At 34.8% G+C, this 21,473-nt stretch overlaps 2 protein-coding genes across 2 annotated transcripts; one reads left to right on the top strand and one right to left on the bottom strand.

Annotated features, from left to right (window-relative positions):
* Positions 1-2,460: 2,460 nt before the first annotated feature.
* Positions 2,461-7,665, bottom strand: LOC130944887 (uncharacterized). The gene is made up of 12 exons (XM_057873469.1): positions 7,224-7,665; positions 6,713-6,932; positions 6,409-6,609; positions 6,251-6,321; positions 5,507-5,669; positions 4,308-4,901; positions 3,757-4,137; positions 3,591-3,666; positions 3,455-3,518; positions 3,040-3,175; positions 2,844-2,957; positions 2,461-2,746 (listed from the first exon to the last, which is right to left on the bottom strand). The coding sequence occupies exons 1-12, from the start codon at positions 7,469-7,471 to the stop codon at positions 2,681-2,683; spliced, it is 2,334 nt and encodes a 777-aa protein (XP_057729452.1). The 5' UTR covers positions 7,472-7,665; the 3' UTR covers positions 2,461-2,680.
* A 1,489-nt stretch (positions 7,666-9,154) lies between these two features.
* LOC130945267 (protein NPGR2-like) lies at positions 9,155-10,325 on the top strand. The gene is made up of 2 exons (XM_057873998.1): positions 9,155-10,075; positions 10,167-10,325. Exons 1-2 carry the CDS (start codon positions 9,155-9,157, stop codon positions 10,323-10,325), a joined length of 1,080 nt encoding a protein of 359 aa, XP_057729981.1.
* Positions 10,326-21,473: the final 11,148 nt, after the last annotated feature.

Below are 21,473 nucleotides of genomic sequence, written 5' to 3'. Positions count from 1 at the left end.
CGATATCAACCATTTTTTTTAATTATTTTATTTATCTTAGATTATAAATTTTAAATCATAAATTTTTAATTTTAAATTTTAAATTATATACCTAAATATTAAGATTAACTAATATTGACTAACTATAAGTTGAATCTCTATATCTTTTTGTCCAAAAATAGTATAAAATGTTTTTCTTTTATCTAACATTTTTGCAAAAAAGACATTTTAATATTTAATTTGCACCAACTTTATCCACGTCATTTAAAATAAATTTCAATTTCACTCGTATAAGATCATTAGTTATCATTCATTCATTTGTCAATAATAGATCAGCCGGGAATAATAATAATTTTAAACAGCCTAATTATATATTCAAGCATTTTTTAATCTAAGTTCAACCAAGCATATCCAAAACTCAATAAAAATTACTTTCATTACATTCGTGTGCATACGTTTTATTAACGCTTTTTTTTTTTTGTCTTCGTCTTCGCATTTTTTCTTCTTTTCGTTTTTTTCTTTTTTTTGTCTTCGCGTTTCTTCTTCTTTACATGTTTTTTCTCGGTCATTATTTTTTTATTGTTGCTGTTATTGTTACGTTTTTTCTTTTCCTCCTTTTAATTGAGATTTATTTATATCCAAAAATAAATCGAATTTGGTTTAGATTTAGTGAATATTTAACAGTAATATCAAGTGAAACTAATTCAATTCATAAATAAATCGAATTCAGTTCAGATTTAAACAAAAAGTAATAAACATTCAATCAGCAAAAAAAGCACATTCTAATTCATTTCTGCATCTAGAAAGACTTTCATACAATTTTTCATTTACACTATTGGACTAACGCTTCAATCAATTATTATCATTGGAAAAAAAATTGTTTGAAGACTTGAAGTCTAGAAATTGACTATGATCACTTTCAATTTAAAAAAATTATGTAATTTTAATGTTATTAATTTACCTAGATAATAATTGTCTGGGATCAAAATTAGTTGGTAGCTTAAAAAAATAATAGGATTGTTCAATTGGTGTGGGTTTTCTGGCAAATACTAGACTACTGGTCAATTAGAAATATTAAATTAGAATCGAATTTCTTAAGGAATAATAGATTTGGCAAATACTAAAAGTAGTATCAAATGAACCTAAATTCACAAATGAACCGAATTCGATTTAAATTTGAACAAATAATTAAAAAATTACTTAAAGAATAAAAAAAATTGATCAACAGTTATCAACAGTATCAAGTGAACTTCAATTAACACACAAATAAACCTAAATAAACTAAGAAATTAACCAAAATTATTTAATGATGGCATAAAAAAAATTAGAACTAATAAAGATGTTAGCAAAATATTAGTGTTATTGATGATGACAATAACAAAAAAGAAAAAGAAAAAGACACAACATTGGAGAAGAACATGCGCGTGTGAATTTGGAAGAAGAAGGAGGAGGAAGAGTAGGAAAGAAGAACATGTGGGAATTTGGAAGAAGAAGAAGGAGGAGGACGAAGAGGAGAAGGATTGCATGATTTAAAAACTTATCACAATTTGGTTAGACATTTAAATTTAGTTAAATATTTTGCTTGGATGTAGAGCTTTATTCAATTTTAAAATAAATTCTAAATCCTAAATAGTAAAACAAAAATAATTACAAATTTTTTATTTATAGACAATTTTAAACCAAATAAATAAACAAAATTAAAACAAATAAATAGAATTAAACGTATTTCAATAAATGGAATTAAAATGATGCAAGACGCCATTAAGTAGTATTACACTATTATCTATGGAATCCTGCTAGGAAGCTAATGGAATATTTATATAATGTATATAATAGACTATTTATTTGACCCAATATGAGTTAAAAAATGAAGATAAATCACTCATCTCAAAAACTTAAACTGATTTTGAGATTCACCAATGATCGAACTTTTGACCTTTCAAATCTAAAATTCTAATATCATGTCATGAAATTAATCATCCCAAAAGTTTAAACTGATGAAAAAAAATAACATTAATAGTTATATCTCTAATACTGAATCGGACATCCCTAAATTTCTATTATACATATTGTACAAATATTTCATTAGCTCCATATACTTCCTCTTACCTATGCGCCGCAAAAATAAACAAATAGCAAAGAATTTTTTTTTTCTATCTTCAATATTTTTGCCAAAAGTTTTTAAAAATATTTGCTTATATTTAATTTATATCAATTTTATCTAACGATTAAAACAAATTTTAAATCTTTTTATACATGTTAATTACGTGTCACTGATAGTTCAGCCGGGGATAATTTTAAATCATTAACCAAGCATTAAAGACATTATTATAAATTTTATATTTAAAGGCGATTTTAAACCATATTAACAAACCAAATTAAAGAAATAGAATAAAAATTTAAAAAATTAAAATTAAAATTGATACAAATTAAACATTTGAAATATCTTTAAAATTTTTTAAAATATAAGTGAAAAAAAAATCCACAAAAATAATGTTCTAATGTTCACATTATATTAATAACTTTCACAATTCTCAACTATTATCTTTAAATCAAAATAATTCCATGCGAATATTCATATGATTATAATCTATTATCAAATACAAGATAATAAAAACAACTATGCCTTCTCTAGTGAGGATCACAATTCTTTTTTATTTACTTTTTTTAAAAAATGTTTTCTACCTTATAATCGAGTGGGCTAATCAATCCATTGCGCGTCTAACATTTTTGCCATGAAGCTGTACCGATCAGCAGCTTCATCTATCTGTGGACATAATATATATATATATATATATAAGAAACATGAGAGATAATATAACCAAATGGATAATAGAAAAAATTAGCAGATACGAATTTGTTACCATTTTCTGTGTTGGCCGACCGGCTCCATGTCCAGACTTGCAGTCAATGCGACCAATTATCGGGTTCGTCTGCGGACTATTCTCCAAGCTAGTACACAGGACATACTGCATGGTCTGCAAGTGATAACAATGCGAATTTATGTTGAAAGAGACGAGAAACAAGAACCTGTGTTTTATTAAGAAGAAGTAGACTAACCGCCAATAGCTTCAATGAGTGCAATGGCACAACACGATCATCATGATCAGCAGTCAACAGCATGGTCGATGGGTATTGAATTGACTTATCAGGCTGCTGTTCCCATGGCCGCCGCACATTATGCAATGGTGAGTACCTACGAACAGTTGATTAGAGGAACATCATATCTTCTACTCACACTTACAAACATAAATTTACCAAACATAAGAAATCACAGGAATCGACAAAGCAAAGTAGCCACATGACAATATGACCAATGCAGAAATACTAATGACTCAATCCGACACTAACATGAATAAAACAAAATGATGACAAAAATTATTTTTTTGCATGAAATATATATTCTATATAAAAGAATTAGTTTTTGCATAAATATACGAACTTATTGTCATACTTCATGCTAGAACTCACTCACTTGATTAGCCAATGAAACTCTTTCTCCTTGTCTGAACAACCATAATCTGTGGTCCAAGCATGGCCTGAATAGCAGTTTTTATATCAATAGGTGGCACTCATAAACAAATAATTAGCCATAACAAATCCAAACAAACCTATGGTAAATTTGTGGAACCTTAGCATATCCATAACACCAACATGAGCCAGTGCACAACCAAAAAGATCAGGTCTCTGTACGAAGTGGAGGAAACAGTTAGCATAAGTGGAGATCATGGAATGGGAAAGTGTCAAACATAGGAATACAAACCAAATGAATCACACCTGGTTTATACAAGCCCCAATAAGAAGACCACCATTACTCCCACCTTCAATGCATAACTTTCGGGGTTGGGTATAACCAGTAGACACAAGATACTCAGCTGCAGAGATGAAGTCATCAAAGCAATTCTGCTTATTTGCAAGGGATCCTGCTTTATGCCATTCCTCCCCGTATTCTCCACCTCCACGAATATTTGCAATGCAAAAAACAGTACCTAAATGTCTAGTGAGTACTATACGACTAACAGCGAAATATGGTGTGAGACTTATGTTAAAACCACCATATCCATATAGCAAACACGGGTGCGATCCATCCAAATGAATATCCTTTTTGGCAACAATGAATATTGGGATCTTTGTCCCATCTTTACTGGTAACAAAAACCTGAAAGTTCAAATGGAATTAAAGAACAGAACAAGTCAAGTAACACTGTAACAGCCATGCATAATCTGAGAAATACAATATCTATAACTGAAAACAATGAACTTATAGAGCCTTAAGAATATCGTGGACCTAAACATAGGATATCTCAGCATCAAACAAATTGTGTTTACCTGCTTGACCTGAAACTCAGAGCGATCAAACCCAGGGACAACAATTTCACGAAATATCTTCATATCAGGTATATTTGTTCTAAGGTCACACTGATATATGATTCTTGGCGTTAGGAAGCTTGTAAAGCTTATGAAAACCACACTATCTTTACGCCTTGCAGAAACTTCGTCAACAGTGCCAATATCAATTGGTAATTGATGTAGCAACAAGCCTGTTTCTAGGTCTCTTACTTGAAGAATATACTTCACATCACTCAAATAACTCACTATCAGTTGATTACCATTCACAGCACAAGCTGACTCAAGTACATCATTTTCAGACTCTTGGAGAACCTCAGACCACACAGTTGGTTCTCTCAAATCTACCCTTACTAGTTTATATTTTGGAGCATCTTTATTAGTTAAAAATGTAAACAGAGTGCCATCATTCGCAATGTCATGATACTGTGCATCAAAATTATCAATGAGCTTGACAAATGGAAGCAGAGTACTTTTATTTCGAAAACTTTCCATCCCGTTGGGAAGTTCAGACATGTCAAAGTAGTAAAGTTTGTTAACTGGATCACAGCCTTCTGAAATATAAAGGAGAACATACTGCACATTTGACAGAAACAGAGTGAGATTCATTGGAAATTTAACATCATATGCATAAAATAATGTGTATGCTTCGTTTTTGTACTCCACAAAGAAAAATAAAATTAGACCAAATTTTTAGAACTATCTCCAATGCTAGTGTTATGTGATGTATATACCTTCTCGTAGCATAAGGTACCCTAACGATAATAGGGTGAATCACCATTTTTTGACAAAGCTACAGGTTTTTATAGCATGATGCTCGAGACAGATGACTATTTAGCAAAAAACCGGCAATATGCCATTGAATATCAACACCAGGCTACTTACCATAAGTACATAATGCTAAATGTAAAATTTTGTCAAACACAATAGAAGATATCCAATTATTCCCATGAAAACAAATCAAGCAAGACCAATTCCAAATGCTAACAGGAAGAGCTAAAGAAATACCTTCCAAAAAATATGCACAATAGGGCATAGAAGAAGTGGAACATCAATGACATTGATAACAGGTAAGTCTTCAGAAGAAAAATATTGTTCGTGAACTTTTCTTATTTCATGTGTACACACAGAAAGAACACAGATATGTCATATAGTTCTAAAGCAATGACAATAAAGTGTACCTTCCCATCATCAGTGACACTTCCTCCAAATGAATATTTAGGGTTTTCAGGATCTCTCCAACACAAAATATCTTCTGATTGATCTGTACCCAAGAAATGATAATAGAGCTCATGGTAAAGATTAGAATTCGTCTCAGTCCCAGCATCTACTACTTCTCCATCCCTATATAGTAGAAGCAACATAATTAAAATTTTAAATAAGGAACACATGAAACTGATCCTTCCACCATCACTCTGAATGAATAATTAATATCTCCATAAAAATAAATCAAATAACCACAATTCAGATTATCTTGACCAGGACAAGCAAATCCCTGGCAACACACAACATTTTTAAACTATATACTTCGATGAATTAGTAGTCGGATAACATTTACAAATTAGAATAACAAACTTCTATCTTCCTTATGATTACTAATCAAATACGCTATATTCTCTATTAGGGTCAACAGACAGAATTAGAATCATATTTCATGCCAGCTGTACAGTTAATTATTAAATCTGTTGGTTGTTGATTTTTCCTTATGTGCAACCTACTGTATATAAACCATTGACAGCGTTAATGAGATACTAATTTTCATTTTCTCGTAAACTTGAGTTAAATATTCTCATAATTTAACAAATACACGTGACAATTTGAAATTCAAGCCTATGAAAGCCAGAGTCGAAAATTCAGACTTCCTTGTAAGAGAAATAATATGAGAATAGGCCTATAAAAAAGAGCAAGAATAGGAGATCACTTACTTAGGTGCTGGATATCGGCTATAAAAGAAACCTTTGCTATCATGTGTCCAACTAATAGAGGAAAACTTGACCTGAAACATGTCCAAGTTTACAACAGTCAGTGGCAACTCATTTCTAAGCTGGTTGCTGTTACTAACAAGGAACACAGTGACACTCACCCATGACAAAGTGTCAGGCTCAGCATTCTTATCTGCAATACGCATTACTTTTATAGTCACCCAATCACTACCACTTGAACTAAGTCCGTAAGCCAAATACTTAGCATCTTCACTGATTGATAGCGTGTTCAACGAGATGGTTCCATCTTCGCTGAGCGCATTAGGATCAAGCAAAACCTCAGGTTTACCCTCCAAGCTATCCTAAAAGTGAACAGCAAGACAAATGAATACGCAATAAACTCAAAAGTCCGTAACAATCAAAGCATCTAGCAAACTCATCTCAACGCATAATCCGCAACCCAACCTGCACATAGAGTGTGTCTTGAGGCTGAAGCCCTGAGTTGTGGAAGTAAAAGTACTTATCACCTCGCCTAAACGGAGCATGATAACGAGGATGATCAAAAAGCTTCGTGATCTTTTCACTAAGTTTGGATCTAGTTTCGCATTGCTGAAGTACCGAGTTCGTCAATTGCACCTGTTTCTCTACAAACTCCTTCACTTCTTCCGCATCTGGATCTTCGAGCCTAATCAACAAAAACATTTCGGTAAGATTTTCCTCACCGATTTTCTAATGCGCGAGAGCAATTAACTATCCTCGCAATCCTAAATTAGGTATGAAATTTTTTTAACCAACAAGTTGAAATGAGAAAACAAAACGCAATCTATCCGAAACGAGAATGAAATCGAGCAGCGAAAACAGCTAAACAGGTATTAAACATTTGAATTTACAAGATTGAAATGAGAAAGCAAAACGAAAGCTATACGAAACAACAATGAAATCGAGCAGCGAAAACAGTTAAGTTTGTTTTCCGTACCATCGGTAAGGATCGGCAACCTTGACGCCGTGGTAGTCTTCAACGATGGAGTCGTCTCTGCGAGCAGTAGGATATTGGAGACGGTGTGGTAGGGCGGAGAGAGAGGCCATCGGTCTCCGAGGAAAAAGGTGAGAATAAGAGAGGAAGAGACGTGAAGTAGAATAAGAAGAAATGAGGTGCGTGTGAGTGTGACTTGAAGTAACTGACTGAAGAAGAAGCGGCACAAGTTTCGAAGAAACTCTTAGCATTCTCCTTTAAACTTTTTTTTTTTCTTGGGTCAAATATCATACTCTACTTACTAGCTTGTTACTACTGCACTAGTAAGAAGAACCGAAGAAGGGCGAAAGCCGAAAGCGGAGTGTGTGTGTGGGCGCGTCCAATCAGAAGTCACGATATTGGTTGGGCCTGGCGGGATGAGAGCATAGCTATCAGCCGAAGACCGTTTCATTCATTCTTAGCCACTTGTGCTTGTTGAGTTGTTGGTTGTTACTTGTTAGTTGTTAGTGAGTTGTTTGGATAAGGACTATAATATCAATTGAATTCGTGTATAATAATCATCTTTATCGTTAATTTTTTTTCTTTTCTAATATTGAAGATATTAAAATTGGGAATTATTTTTTTGGCCAAAGATTCCTTGCTCCCACTTTTGTGTAGGTTTATTATTAACCACCATAAAAATAATTACAAAATGTACTCCGTTTTTTTTTTTTTTGAAAAATTTACTAATTAGATTTTGATCTCTTTAATTTTTGTTATTTACACTTTTTCCCTTTATCTTTTAGTTTCAGATTCAGTTCTAGATTTAAAGATAGCTCTGCTAGGGTAACGCGTTTTCTCATCTTCTTCTCTCTGGTTTGCTACCCTCGCCGCCACATCACGCGTCAAACGCCGCCGCTCCCTGCGTCCGCCGCCGCTTCCTGCCCCCGCCTCGCCCCGCTTCCGCCTCACCCTGCTTCCGCCGCCGCGCTACGCCTCCCACGCTCAATAAGACAAGAGGTTTTTGCGGCCCTAAATTGCTCATCTGGTTCATCAGGTATACATCTTGATTTCATATTCCGAATCTTAAATGTGTTGTATATTAGGTATGTTTTCAACAATTTGTTAATATAAGAGATTTATTTTACTCTTTATAGACGAATCAATACCCGGTGGAACATGCTGAGAAATTTGGCATGTCGCCTCCCAAAGGTGTTCTTTTCTTTGGCCCTCCGGGCTGCGGCAAAATCCTGTTTACAAAAGCAATTGCAAATGAATTCCAGGCCAACTTTATAAGTGTCAGGGACCTGCATTGCTTCTGCAATTGGCCTGGCATTCCAAGATCCACACGGTCCAAAATTCATAAATGGACCGAGTCATTTGTTGTCCTGGGAAAAAAAGAAGTCTCAGCTAAAAAGGGTTGAAGGATCTTAGAAATGGTGTTGCTTTGTTAATTAATGGTTGGAGATCATAGAAATGATCTGAAAAAACCAACAAAAAATTTCAAACAGTCCAAAATTGAAGCATGGACTAAGTTTTTTGTTGAAAGGGAAAAAGAAAGATCATAGCCAGTCAAATGGATGGGAGAGCATACATTGTTTTTTTAGTAAAATGGGTTGGATGGTCATACAAATTAGAAATTGTGCTCACAGTGGTTTACCTTAACCGGAATTTCTCCTTTTACTCTAAATCTAAATACATTGGTTTTAATTAGATATCATTATTGTTTGCAGGTACACTACTTAAATCTACTTAGAGTTTTTTTATAAGTTTATTATTATTATTATCTAATCAAGCTTTCTCATCATTTGCCTCCTGTAATGGGTGCCAGATATCTGAGGTTGTCAATACTCAATTCCATGAAAGATCTGATAGATATCTGTCGGGAGCACAAAATTGGGGCAATTGGTAAATTTTAAATTGCTTTTGTTACTATATTACCCTATTGGGACCAAATGGACAGATCGTTTGTGCCTAGAAACAACATTGAAGAGGCTATACTTCTTTTAATGATTTTGCTAAGAAAAGTCACTCTAAATAGAATTGAGTGGGATCGTTCAATTTTGGACCACCTTTCATTTGCTCTATCTGTTTCTGGAGATTTGATGATTTTAGCCAATCAATTGGAAGAATTGCTTCCTGGAACTATCCATCGAAAGGAGAGGTTCTATGCTTTAGCTCTTTGTTATTACGGAGCAGGGAAGAACGTGGAAGCGCTGGATCTTCTTAGAAAACTGCTGAGTAATAGAGAGGACCCAAGACATGTTCCAAGTTTGTTAATGTCTTTTAAGATTTGTTGCGAGAACTTCAGTGTTACAAAAGACCCTGGGGTAAGCTTTGCTCGGATGGCACTTGAGAACTTGGATGGAAGATGTAATCAGTTAGAAAATATGGCCAATTTCTTACTTGGTGTTTCACTTTCTGCATACTCGAAATTGGCCATTTCTGATGCTGAGAGGGTTAAGAGACAATCTGAGGCACTTCATACCCTTGAAACTGCCTGCAAATTGAGCAGAATGGAAGACCCTGTTGTATTATACCATCTGAGTTTAGAATACGCTGAGCAACGGAAGTTGGATGCTGCACTTCATTATGCTAAGTGCATTGTAAAACTTGAAGTTGGCTCTAATGTTAAAGGTTGGTTACTGTTATCTAGGGTATTATCCGCACAAAAGCGGTTCTTAGATGCCGAATCTATTATCAATGCTGCTTTGGATCAGACTGGGAAATGGGATCAAGGTGATTTGTTACGAACAAAGGCGAAACTTCAGATCGCTCAGGGCCAGTTAAAGAGTGCCATTGAGACATACACTCAGCTTCTTGCTGTTCTTCAAGTTCATAGTAAAAGTTTTGGTTCTCGGAATAAGCTATTTAAGGTTTGTTTTCTTAATTTTTCCTGTCCCAAAATACTTTTTCATAGTCATATTGCTTTAAGGTCCTTACCCTTTTCCATACCATTAGTGACAGGACAAAAGAGATCAGATTAGGAATTTGGAAGTTGAAGTATGGCATGATCTTGCTTATGTATACATCAGCCTTTCACAGTGGCGTGACGCAGAGGCCTACCTTTCAAAATCTCGGGCCATCAAACTATACTCTTCTACTAGATGTCATGCAATAGGGTAATATAGTAACAAAAGCTTATTTGGGACAAGGATTCTGAACTTAGGAAGGATAATATTTATGCAGATGATGCCACTTTCATTGTCTTGTAATGGTCGAATTACTTATTAATATACAGATCAAACCTGTTCTCACTTCTCATTTCACTTTTATATATATTGCACTCACCTTTTCTATTTTTTAATAAGAAAATAGAAACACATTTTCTTCTCTGTATATATCATCGTTCTTTACAGAAATAAAATATATAGGTTATGAATAATTTATATTAACCGATAAAGTAAAGGAAATTAGTAATATAGAATTGTAATATATAGAAAGATAAATTAGTGTAAAAACTAATGAAACATAGCTTAGTAATTTGTCTTTCAAAAAAAATATTAAAAATATCTAAAAAGAGAATTTCTCATTTCTAAATGTCTTCATGCTCTGCTTCCACCTTGGTCCTATATTGCCAAGCATTTTCTTGTATTACGAGACACAAATCGTTGTACTCCTCTAAAACCAGATCCACGGCAAGTCTCATTCGTGTTGAGTCGTTAATCTGCTTAGAGCACCAACAATATAATTCTAATTAGAAGTGTGTTAAAAAAATTATGTTAAAAATACTTTCTTATAAATATGACCTGAATGTTGAAGTCATCTTGTAAAGTACATTTTCTCATCCAACCGGTCACCCAAACTCCGCTATCATTCCTATGATAAAAAGCATTCAACAAACAGTTATTATATACATATAAGATATAATCTATTGAACGAGTTATGATATTTTAAAAAAAAAATTTAATATTAGACTTACGATCTATTTTTTTGAGTGGGTAGGCCAAAAGGTGTCATAGGCCAAAAAGTGGAGCAATCTACAACTTTAGATTTATCATCCTCAAAAATATGATCATCTAACATCGCTTCTAAATAAGTTGCCTGTACAAGAGTGAATTCATAACAAAAAAAAGAAGAATGAATTGTAAATGATTTAAATTGACTAGGTGTACTAGTTACAACAAATAGTTATTTAAATTGTTAAGTTGTTAAGTGATTCTAAATCATTGAGTACTGATTTAGAACAAATAATTACCACTTTAATTGCGTTCCTTTTGCGTTGTTGATGTTTTTCGACAGAAGGCAGTGAATCCAATATAATTAGGCGACGACTCGTAAAGTTAACAATAACCAAATACCAATGTAGTTCCTCACAGATAGGGATAAACACCTGCGATAAACCTTAAACCATTATAAACACTAAAAATAGATAATAGTACATTAATGGAAAACAAATTGGTCACTCGTACATTAATGGAAAACAAATAGTGATATGCTAGAGTGAAGACTCAAAGAATTCAGATGAAGTATGATTGACCCTGATTCGTCACCTTTATCCGGGATCCAAATAATGATCAAGCTCCAATTAAGACGGAATACATGAAACATTACAAGAAAAAGAATCCGAAAATGAGAGAATAGACAAGAGAGATTAAAATATAACAATAAAAATGACCATACTGCCAATATAAAATTGAGCATGAAGTGCATTCATAGGAGCACAGAAAACATAACTATAAAAATTTCAATATTCTTCCCATGCTGTAAACAAATTTGAAAAGAATATAAAAAGAAAAAGATTATATGTTAATTTTGCAGCCAACAAGAATGGAAATGATGAACTAATCAACTAGAAAACTAAGTCTCATAAATAAAACTACATTAGAGTATACATAAACATTGATATAAACATTGATCCTTTTTATCCATAGGATTCAGACACCTTAGATTGTTCAACAAGTTACAAACACTCTTGACTCACCATATGAGAAGCAAGATTTTTTGAGATTTGGTTGAAGGCCTGTGCATTTTGCTCCATGAGTGTACCTATTAGACCTCTAATTGCTGCAAAAAAACACACTGCAAAAGTTCAGAGGAGGTTCTTTATGCTTGAACACTAAAGCAAGAAAATGCAGATACACAACATTTTTAGAGGTAAATAAAATGAAAAATGATATGGAAACTGACCTTTGTAAGGCATTCCTGGCACTGATGAGGCAACATCGGATGGAGCAGCAGCAAGGCGAGAAGAAGGGCCTGAAACTTTTTCCTGCAAAAGAAACAAAAAAGAGAGAAACTTGAGTTTCCACTGCTACAAAATAAAATTTATGAAAGTATATTCTGTTTACTTCCTTTTTTGTCACACTATTTCTTGGTAATTATATTACTCAACATCTGAAGTTTTCCCTTATTTAACATTCATAAAAATAAGTGAAGAGAAATCACCGTGATAGCTTTTTCCTGCAAAATAATAACAACAATAGCAATGCATGATGCTTGATCTATTTGAAAAAGAGGAAGAAGGTTCTTGCTTTGCAAAGGGACCTACATCAACAGGTATATTCTGCTTTATCCTAAAGTAGTGTTGTATTTACTCTATCCGTTTCAAAATATCTGTCACCTTGGAAACTCAGTACACTCACAATTCAATGTATCTAGATATACTTAGTATGGATGTACCAAGAGTACTATATATGCTTGTTTGTTCATCTAGAAGGCTACTGTAACTATGCTTATGTTGTGCTTCATAGCAAATGTTTACATGGCCAATCTCAACTATCAATTGCAGATTTTAGAAAGAAAGAAACTAATTTCTTCCATAGACAGTGACAATATTAGTAAACCAGAAGGGGGCAGTATTTCTTATGAACATGGCACCAATGGCAGAAGCCATTCTTCTGAGAACCAAAATGGTAACATTCTAGGCATTTATGGAGGCTTTGATGAATCTAACCTAAGGATTCAAAATTCATCATCTTGACTATTCTAAAAGAATCAAACCGAACTGAGAAGAAGGCAGACAAAGTATACCTTACTGGGTTTGTCGTCCTCAACAAGAAGTGGGGTTGAGGAAAGTTGTCCTATTTCAATGTCATCAAGGAGCGGCGGCGGACGCAGGGAGCGGCGGCGGACGATGCGTGTTGTGGCAGCGAGGGTAGGCGAACCAGAGAGAAGAAGATGAGAAAATGGCGTTACCCTAGCAGACCTCTCTTGGCGGCGGATGCAGGGAGCGGCGGAGGACGCAGGGAGCGGTGGCAGACGATGCGTGTTGTGGCGGCGAGGGTAGGCGAACCAGAGAGAAGAAGATGAGAAAATGGCGTTACCCTAGCAGACCTCTCTTGGCGGAGGACGCAGGGAGCGGCGGCGGACGATGCGTGTTGTGGCAGCGAGGGTAGGCGAACCAGAGAGAAGAAGATGAGAAAATGGCGTTACCCTAGCAGACCTCTCTTGGCGGCGGATGCAGGGAGCGGCGGCGTCTGACGCGTGTTGTGGCGGCGAGGGTAGCGAACCAGAGAGAAGAAGATGAGAAAACGCGTTACCCTAGCAGAGCTATCTTTGAATCTAGAACTGAATCTGAAACTAAAAGATAAAGGAAAAAAGTGTAAATAACAAAAATTAAAGGGATCAAAATCTAATTAGTAAATTTTTCAAAAAAAAAAAACGGGGTACATTTTGTAATTATTTTTATGGTGGTTAATGATAAACCTACATAAAAGTGGAGCAAGGAATCCTTGTTTAAATATCTGACAATATAATTTCATCAGATGAAAGAAAAAGTATATGAGTAGTTATAAAAACTAAACAATAAAAAAAATACTCATAAGAAAAAAATAGTTATTATATCCAATCCAAAAAAAAGCCTTAAATAATTAAAAAAAGAGAGAAAAGTGAAAAGAAAACTTAATCTAAGCTGATAAACCTTCAATCGTATTTTTGGGTGATTCTATATGTCTTTTAGTCAATCTCAACAATTTTTAAAAAAGAAATGTTAAGAGACTAATAATTTTAGTTAAATAAAGAATTAATTAATGTCAATTTAAATATAAGATAAAAACAATAAAAAAAATGTTGATTACTTAAGATTTCTGAATAAATTCTATCGGTCTAGAACTGTCTAAGCAAATTGTTGTTATAGTTAGAGATTCTAGTATCAATTTGGAAAGTATCTCTAGTTATTTTGTTGTCTTTTAAACTAGTAAGATTTGTATAAGACGGAAAAAATTACAATTTGTTTGGGTTGAAAAATATATTAATATATTATAAGAATGCTATAAGTGATTAGTTGATCGACAAGTGGAGTTTCAAATATTTAATATGGGATTATTTTTATTGATAGATACGTTGTAGTTATAATCAGATCGAAAATGTAAAATAAATAAATGGTATATGTAATATTCTAACTTTTAGCACATCATGATCGTATTTAAAGTTTGAATGATATTTATTTTTATTCCTTTAATTTCATACTATATTTATTTTAAGGCTGCTACACATCCATATAACTATATAACCATATAGGTTCAAGCTCAAATTATTTCAAGCGCATTAAATGCAGAATGAGAAACACGCGCCACACAAAAAACGTCTCGTTTTTCCATACGCGCTTCATTATGATTGAACGTTACATCTTCAACACAAAACCAATACCCCAAAACACTTACTCTCTTCGAATCTCTCTGAACATCACTCAAACTTCAATCACATTCTTTGCGAAAACTACTACTGCAAACGAATCGGAAGAAGATTTCGTAAGCAATAACCAGAAACAAATGAAAATAGCAACAAAAACTACAAAAGGTATGAGAAAACTACTGTTCATTTAAAATCTTGCAATGTCGCATTTCGCCTAGTTTCATTTCAGTTTTACTGATTTGATTTGCTTCGTTTAGTGCATTGAACTATTGTGAATAATTTTTACAGTATAACTAGGACTTTAAAATATAGTTGCACGTTCTTATTGGTTTGGATGAGCTTTGTTACTATCTTCAGTACTTATTTTCCATTGAAGAACAGTATTCTTTTTTATTGAAAATTGATAATGATTTAATGATTTATTAACCACATGAACATTTTCGGTTCGGTGGCCTTTATGATTTTGGTTCTGTGCATGAAGGATTTTCGGTTCGGTGGGTTGTTGATGTATTGAATGAGTTTTGTTTAAAACAATTCACATTAGAGACAACTCTTTCACTTTGATAATACATACTACTGTAATAGTATGGATATACATGCTTGTGGTTGTTGATAATCCATCTGGCCTTTAAGATATACATGCTTGTGATTGTTGATGTATTTAATGAGTTTTGTTTAGAACAATTCACATTAGAGACAACTCTTTGACTTTGATAATCCATACTACTGTAACAGTATTTTTGTTGATTGAAAATTGATCATCATTTATTAACCACATGAATATTTTTCGGTTCGATAGCCTTTTTTATTTTGGTTCTGTGCATGAGGAATTTTCGGTTTGGTGGGTTGTGACATTCTAATTGACTTGTTTAACATATACATGCTTGTGGTTGTTGATGTATTGAAAGAGTTTTGTTTAGGACAAATTACATTAGAGACAACTCTTTTACTTTGATAAGCCATACTACTTGTTCATGCCCTGGGTCGAGCTGTATGACCTGGACTAATTAACGACAAGTCGACCAACCTCTTCAGGTCAGGATTACCTGACCTCTTCTCAAAGAGCTCAGCCAAATCACCAGAGAAGCCCAAAGAAGGCCCAAACAAAGGAACCCAGCCCAAATCTAAAGGTAGCTAAAGCCTAGAAAGATAAAGGCAGTTCCCCTTAAAGATAAGATGACTTCACTCAAAGATAAGATAAAATAACTATCTTATCTCCAGAAAGGTCACTCCACACTATTATAAATATATTGGAGCACCCAAGTATAATCCATACTCTGATTCTACACTAAAAACCTGCCTAAAGCTCGTGCTAACTTAAGCATCGGAGTCTCTTTCAGGTACTACCACCCTCCGGTGACGAAGGATCAGCAGCACCACCAAGTCCAACAAGTCGGACGTAACAGCTCCGACCACAACAGCAGATCTCATCCGAGATCGACCTACAGTTTCAGGTAACCCTCGGAACATTGGCGCCGTTTCCGGGGAACCTTGAAGTCATCCCATCACCATGGCGGACAACCTTGACAACGACCACGATTCTGATCTAGAAAACAGGACGCCGCATAAGAATGCGGACTCTACACCAAAAGATACATCTCAACCAAATAAAGACAAGAATTCGCCAAATACAGAAATCATGGAGGCACTATAAGCTCAACAAAATTGTCTCCAACAACTCGAAAAAGAAGCTGAGCATCAAAGGGAAGCCGAGAAGGACCTTCGAAGAGAAACTAGGCGACACCGAGAACTAGAGGATAAGCTCCTAAAGCTTGAGACTGATCTAAAAACCAAAACCACTCAAATCGGTCACGATGACAACTTCCACAAAGATCAAGATCCCTTCACTAAAGAAATCATGAAAGCTAAGGTTCCAAAGGATTTTAAAGCTCCCGACATAACTCCATACGACGGTACCTCCGACCCAAGCCATCATCTCAGCAACTTCAGAAGCAGAATGTATCTCACCGATGCCTCGGAGGCTATTCAATACAAAGCCTTCCCAACTACTCTAACAAATACGACAATTAAGTGGTTTGACAATTTGCCCTCTAGATCCATCACAAGCTTTGATGACTTAGCCAAGAAATTCCTCGCCAGATTCTCTATCCAGAGAGACAAAGCCAAACACGCCCCGAGCCTATTAGGGATCAAGCAAGGATATCGGGAGAGTCTTTGCAACTACATGGAAAGATTTAACAAAGCATGCCTGGACATTGATGAGCGGATATTTTATACGCTTTTTGGGGGTAATTTCATGTAGATTTTAGCATGTTTTAATTAGTTTTTAATAGAATTTTATTAGTTTTTAAGCAAAAATCATATTTCTGGACTTTACTATGAGTTTGTGTGTTTTTCTGTGATTTCAGGTATTTTCTGTCTGAAATTGAGGGAGCTGAGCAAAAATCTAATTTAGGCTAAAAAAGGACTGCTGATGTTGTTGGATTCTGACCTCCCTGCACTCAGAATGGATCTTTTGGATCTATAGGAGCCCAATTGGTGCGCTCTCAATTGGGTTGGAAAGTAGACATCCAGGGCTTTCCAAAAATATATAATAGTCCATACTTTGCGCGAAGAAAGACGACGTAAACTGGCGTTCAACGCCAGTTCCATGTTGTAGTCTGGCGTCCAGCGGCAGAAACAGGTTACAAGTTGGAGTTCAACGCCAAAACACGTTACAACCTGGCGTTCAACTCCAGAAACAGCCTAGGCATGTGAGAAGCTTAAGTCTCAGCCCCAGCACACACCAAGTGGGCCCCAGAAGTGGATTTCTGCACCAATTATCTTAGTTTACTCATTTTCTGTAAACCTAGGTTACTAGTTTAGTATTTAAACAACTTTTAGAAACTTATTTTGTATCTCATGACATTTTTAGATCTAAATTTTATACTCTTTGACGGCATGAGTCTCTAAACTCCTTTCCGTGATCACTTCTTAAATGGGCCACTTTCAAATCTTTACCGTTGTGCATCGTGATACCCGTCGGTATTCCTCGAAACTGATAGCACAGTTGAGCAAGTAGACAGCCTTGCCATTGAGCTCCACCTTCTTTCTGTCTTCTTCAGTCCAGCTTACTTCGGGTTTGAGAGAGACCACTCCTTCAGCACTTGTAGTGGTTGGAAATTGAGGACCTTCCAGGATAATCTTCCATAGTCTGTAATCCACTGCTTGCACAAAGATCTTCATTCTCTCATTCCAATAGGTATAGTTTTTCCCATTGAAAAGAGAAGATCTGTTGCTTGACTGTCCTTCTGTAAGGTTGTAGGACACCAGATTTGAGCCACTACTTTCTGCCATCTGTATCTTTTCTCCAAGCTGCAAAGCTTGATCTCTTTGAGACCAAGCTCTGATACCAATTGATGGTTTTCAGTGGCTAAGAGAAGGGGGGGTTGAATCTTAGCCCCTTTTTTACTTCTGAACACTTGATGGTCTTTGAAACAACTTCTAGAGACTTTTTTTATTTTTGTCTCGTCCCTAGCCACGAGACTTTTTCTTTTTGTCTTGTCACTTGGCACGAGATTTTTTCGGTTTTATCTCCTGTGCAGCAAAAACAGAAAAGGAGTAGAGGAGAAAGAAAATTACACCCAGATATATCCTGGTTCAGCTGCTAAGTGCAGTGCAGCCTACATCCAGTCTCCATCACAAAGATGATAGAATTTCACTATAATCATTCTTGATTACAAGAACCAATTCTCCCTAGGAACTACCCTTCCTATCTGGGACAAGTCCAGAATTCTAAACGCAATCCTGAACTTGACTTGGTCACTGCCAAGCTTTCAACTGTAAAGTGCTAACCCAACTTACAAGGGGATTCCCACAGAATCATGAAACACAATACAGATGTACAAAGAAACTCTAAGGACATCTATGGCTTTTTCTTTTAATTTTGCACTCTCTGTTTTTTTCCGCTCTATGCCTTTTTCATACAAACCTCACTGTTTGCCTTTTTCCATGAGACTCAATACATAACAAAATTAAACAGAAAAGTACAAAACAAAATACATTGAAGGAGAAGAAAATCTGTTAGCTTAGGTAGCTCTGAGAACTCTGTGCCTTGCACTCTCACTCCTTGCTTCAAGCCTTGGCTGTTCTCCCTTACTTATAGGGAGAAGCCTCCACGGTTGAAACCAAACAAACCAAGCTAAACTTCTTCTTCTTCGTGCAACCCGGTTCGGCCAAAGAGAGAATAGTGGTAACCGAATACAATGACCAACATGCAATTACCTCTGGGTCTTCCTTGGTCACCAATAAGCACCAATCCGACCCATCCCTCCTTGCTTACACTCCAAGAAGGACTCCTAGCCCTTGATGCTTCATGATGCATGACAACTCCTCATGCTCTACTTTTGATTCCTCCTTCACGTAGCTACCCAAGCTACCTTCTGTGATGAGTGAACTCAAAAGCAGAGACGAGCCATCCCTGAGATCTTCCTCTGACCGAAATCTTCATCATCCATTTTTGGTATGGAGAAGCCAAGATCTCTTCACCAAATCTTACCATTCATGGTTGAAGATCTTAGCCACTACATACTTTATGTTTTCTTTTTCTTGCCATCATTGTAATGGTCTTTAGCTTGCTCCTAGCTTCATCTTGATAGCTTGCAAGAGCTTCCATGGTTGCTGTGATGGAAGTGACCGAAAATGAGAAGAGAGATGAGAGAGAAGATAAAGTAGAAATAAAAGTATGTAATGAATTAAAACAAACTGAATTAATTCCTACTCCCATTTCTTTCTTGGTTGCGTGTAGCATTAATAATGCCATCATATCAATTGTATAATTTCTCTCATGTTTCCAATACAAGTATTAACTCTTCTTGATAAATTTTGGATTCCATCACTTGAATAAAGAGAGATTCGTTAGAAGCATTTTGCTTTCTTCTCAAGATTGGTTTCGAACCAAGCCTGCTTGCTTTTAGCAAGCAATTCAATTTTGGGCTTGGTTTAACATGGTTCTGGCCCAATTAATCACAAATTACTTCAACCACTTAATATGACAGATTTTCAACAAGGTTGAGTGATTATAAATACATTGGGCTTGCAATAATAATTCAGACTGGCCCAAATTAATTCAGCCATAATGATTGAAAATAATTTGTATCAATGCTGAATTTTTAATCAAATTGGGCTTGCTGTTGATTTCTTTTATTTTTGGCCCAATCAAAACCTGCACTGCAAAATTATTTAAATTAGCATATATGAATCAAAATCAATTTAATAATTTTGTAATTAATAATATTTAGTCATCACTAATATTAATTTAGAGTTTTCCAAACTCATCATCCTCAATTTTAAAGCAAAATATATTCAACAATTTCTCAACCAAATAAACAATAACTATATTCATATACATTAATTTCATACCACAACATGCCAATATACAAATTCATCCAATCCATGCAATAATTTCCAATAATCATCACTAATCCTTAACAATTCACATAGTTCAACCTATCCTACGATCAATTAGCCCACGTTTTCACGTTACATTATACATTATTACGAAAAATCGAAATCATACCTTGGCCGATTCCTCCCTAAGCTTGGAATACCTTCAATTATTCCACTGTTTCTCAAGCTTCCACCTCTCCAAGACCACACCAAAAATGGATTTTCAGCTTTCAAAGTCCAATGTCAAGCCTCCACTACCACTAATTTGTCTTCAAAATACACAATTCAATCTAATTCCACACACAAAATCGCTAAAATCAATATAAGAGCTCACTAATCAATTAATTCACATAGGTTTGAAGATTTTTACCTTACCCACGAACCAATTTGACACAACCCAATAATTTCCTCAAGCTAATTCAATCTTAGAACATCAAAATTACATAATATATCAAAATTCAAAACCAAATATTTGAAATTGAGGAGAGAAATGCTGAGTGAGAAATTGCAAATTTCTTATCTCTTTGTTTAGATGGTTTTGAAGAGTTCAACGCGATGATTGCGTGACCGTAAATAATACGACGATCGGAGCTCTAGATTGAGAGATATGGAAAATTGAAATTTGAGATAAGGTTAGAGTTCTTGTTGCTCCCTTACCCCCCAAATCTCAGCGTGATTCCTTTAATTGATGGGAAGAAAGGCTGAGTCTCATAATTTATATGATGGCCTTTTGGGTTCAGTTTGGATTCGGTCCAATTAGTACAGTCTGTTAGTCTGATTTTAGATTAAAATATTTAAAATTAATGTCTAAATTCATATTTAAATATTTTTATCAACTCAAAAGTATAAAATTTAATTTTTTATTTTCTTTAAATAATAATTAATTTATTGACTAATTATTTATTAATTTCACACATTAAACATTTGCAATGACAAGGAAATTGTAGAAATGAATCAACCAAAGGATTTGCACACTACCCCATATCGATCTACTACTGTAATTGTATGTTTTATAGTTAGATTTGTAACCAGCTTAAAGTGAAGCATTCAATTATGAATTATCATTAGATATTTAATTAGAATTATCGGTTTTGGTTAATCTTAAGCATGATTATTCTGACTCTCGGTACACTATAATAAGTGGTAACAATAATTATAACTTTTGGTTGTCTTTTTACATAGATCAACCAATGTCCTTATTACTTATAAGAGGTAACTGTGTCAACAGGATGGTGTGGAAGAAAGCGTCACAAGTCTGAATTGCAAAACTCTGATTAAAAGAGCTCTCATCGGTGTAAATCAAGTTATCCC

The sequence above is a fragment of the Arachis stenosperma genome, chromosome 8 (genome assembly GCF_014773155.1).
Source record: "Arachis stenosperma cultivar V10309 chromosome 8, arast.V10309.gnm1.PFL2, whole genome shotgun sequence".
In the NCBI taxonomy this organism is placed as follows: Eukaryota; Viridiplantae; Streptophyta; class Magnoliopsida; order Fabales; family Fabaceae; genus Arachis; species Arachis stenosperma.
This window is presented reverse-complemented; position numbering and strand designations above follow the sequence as displayed.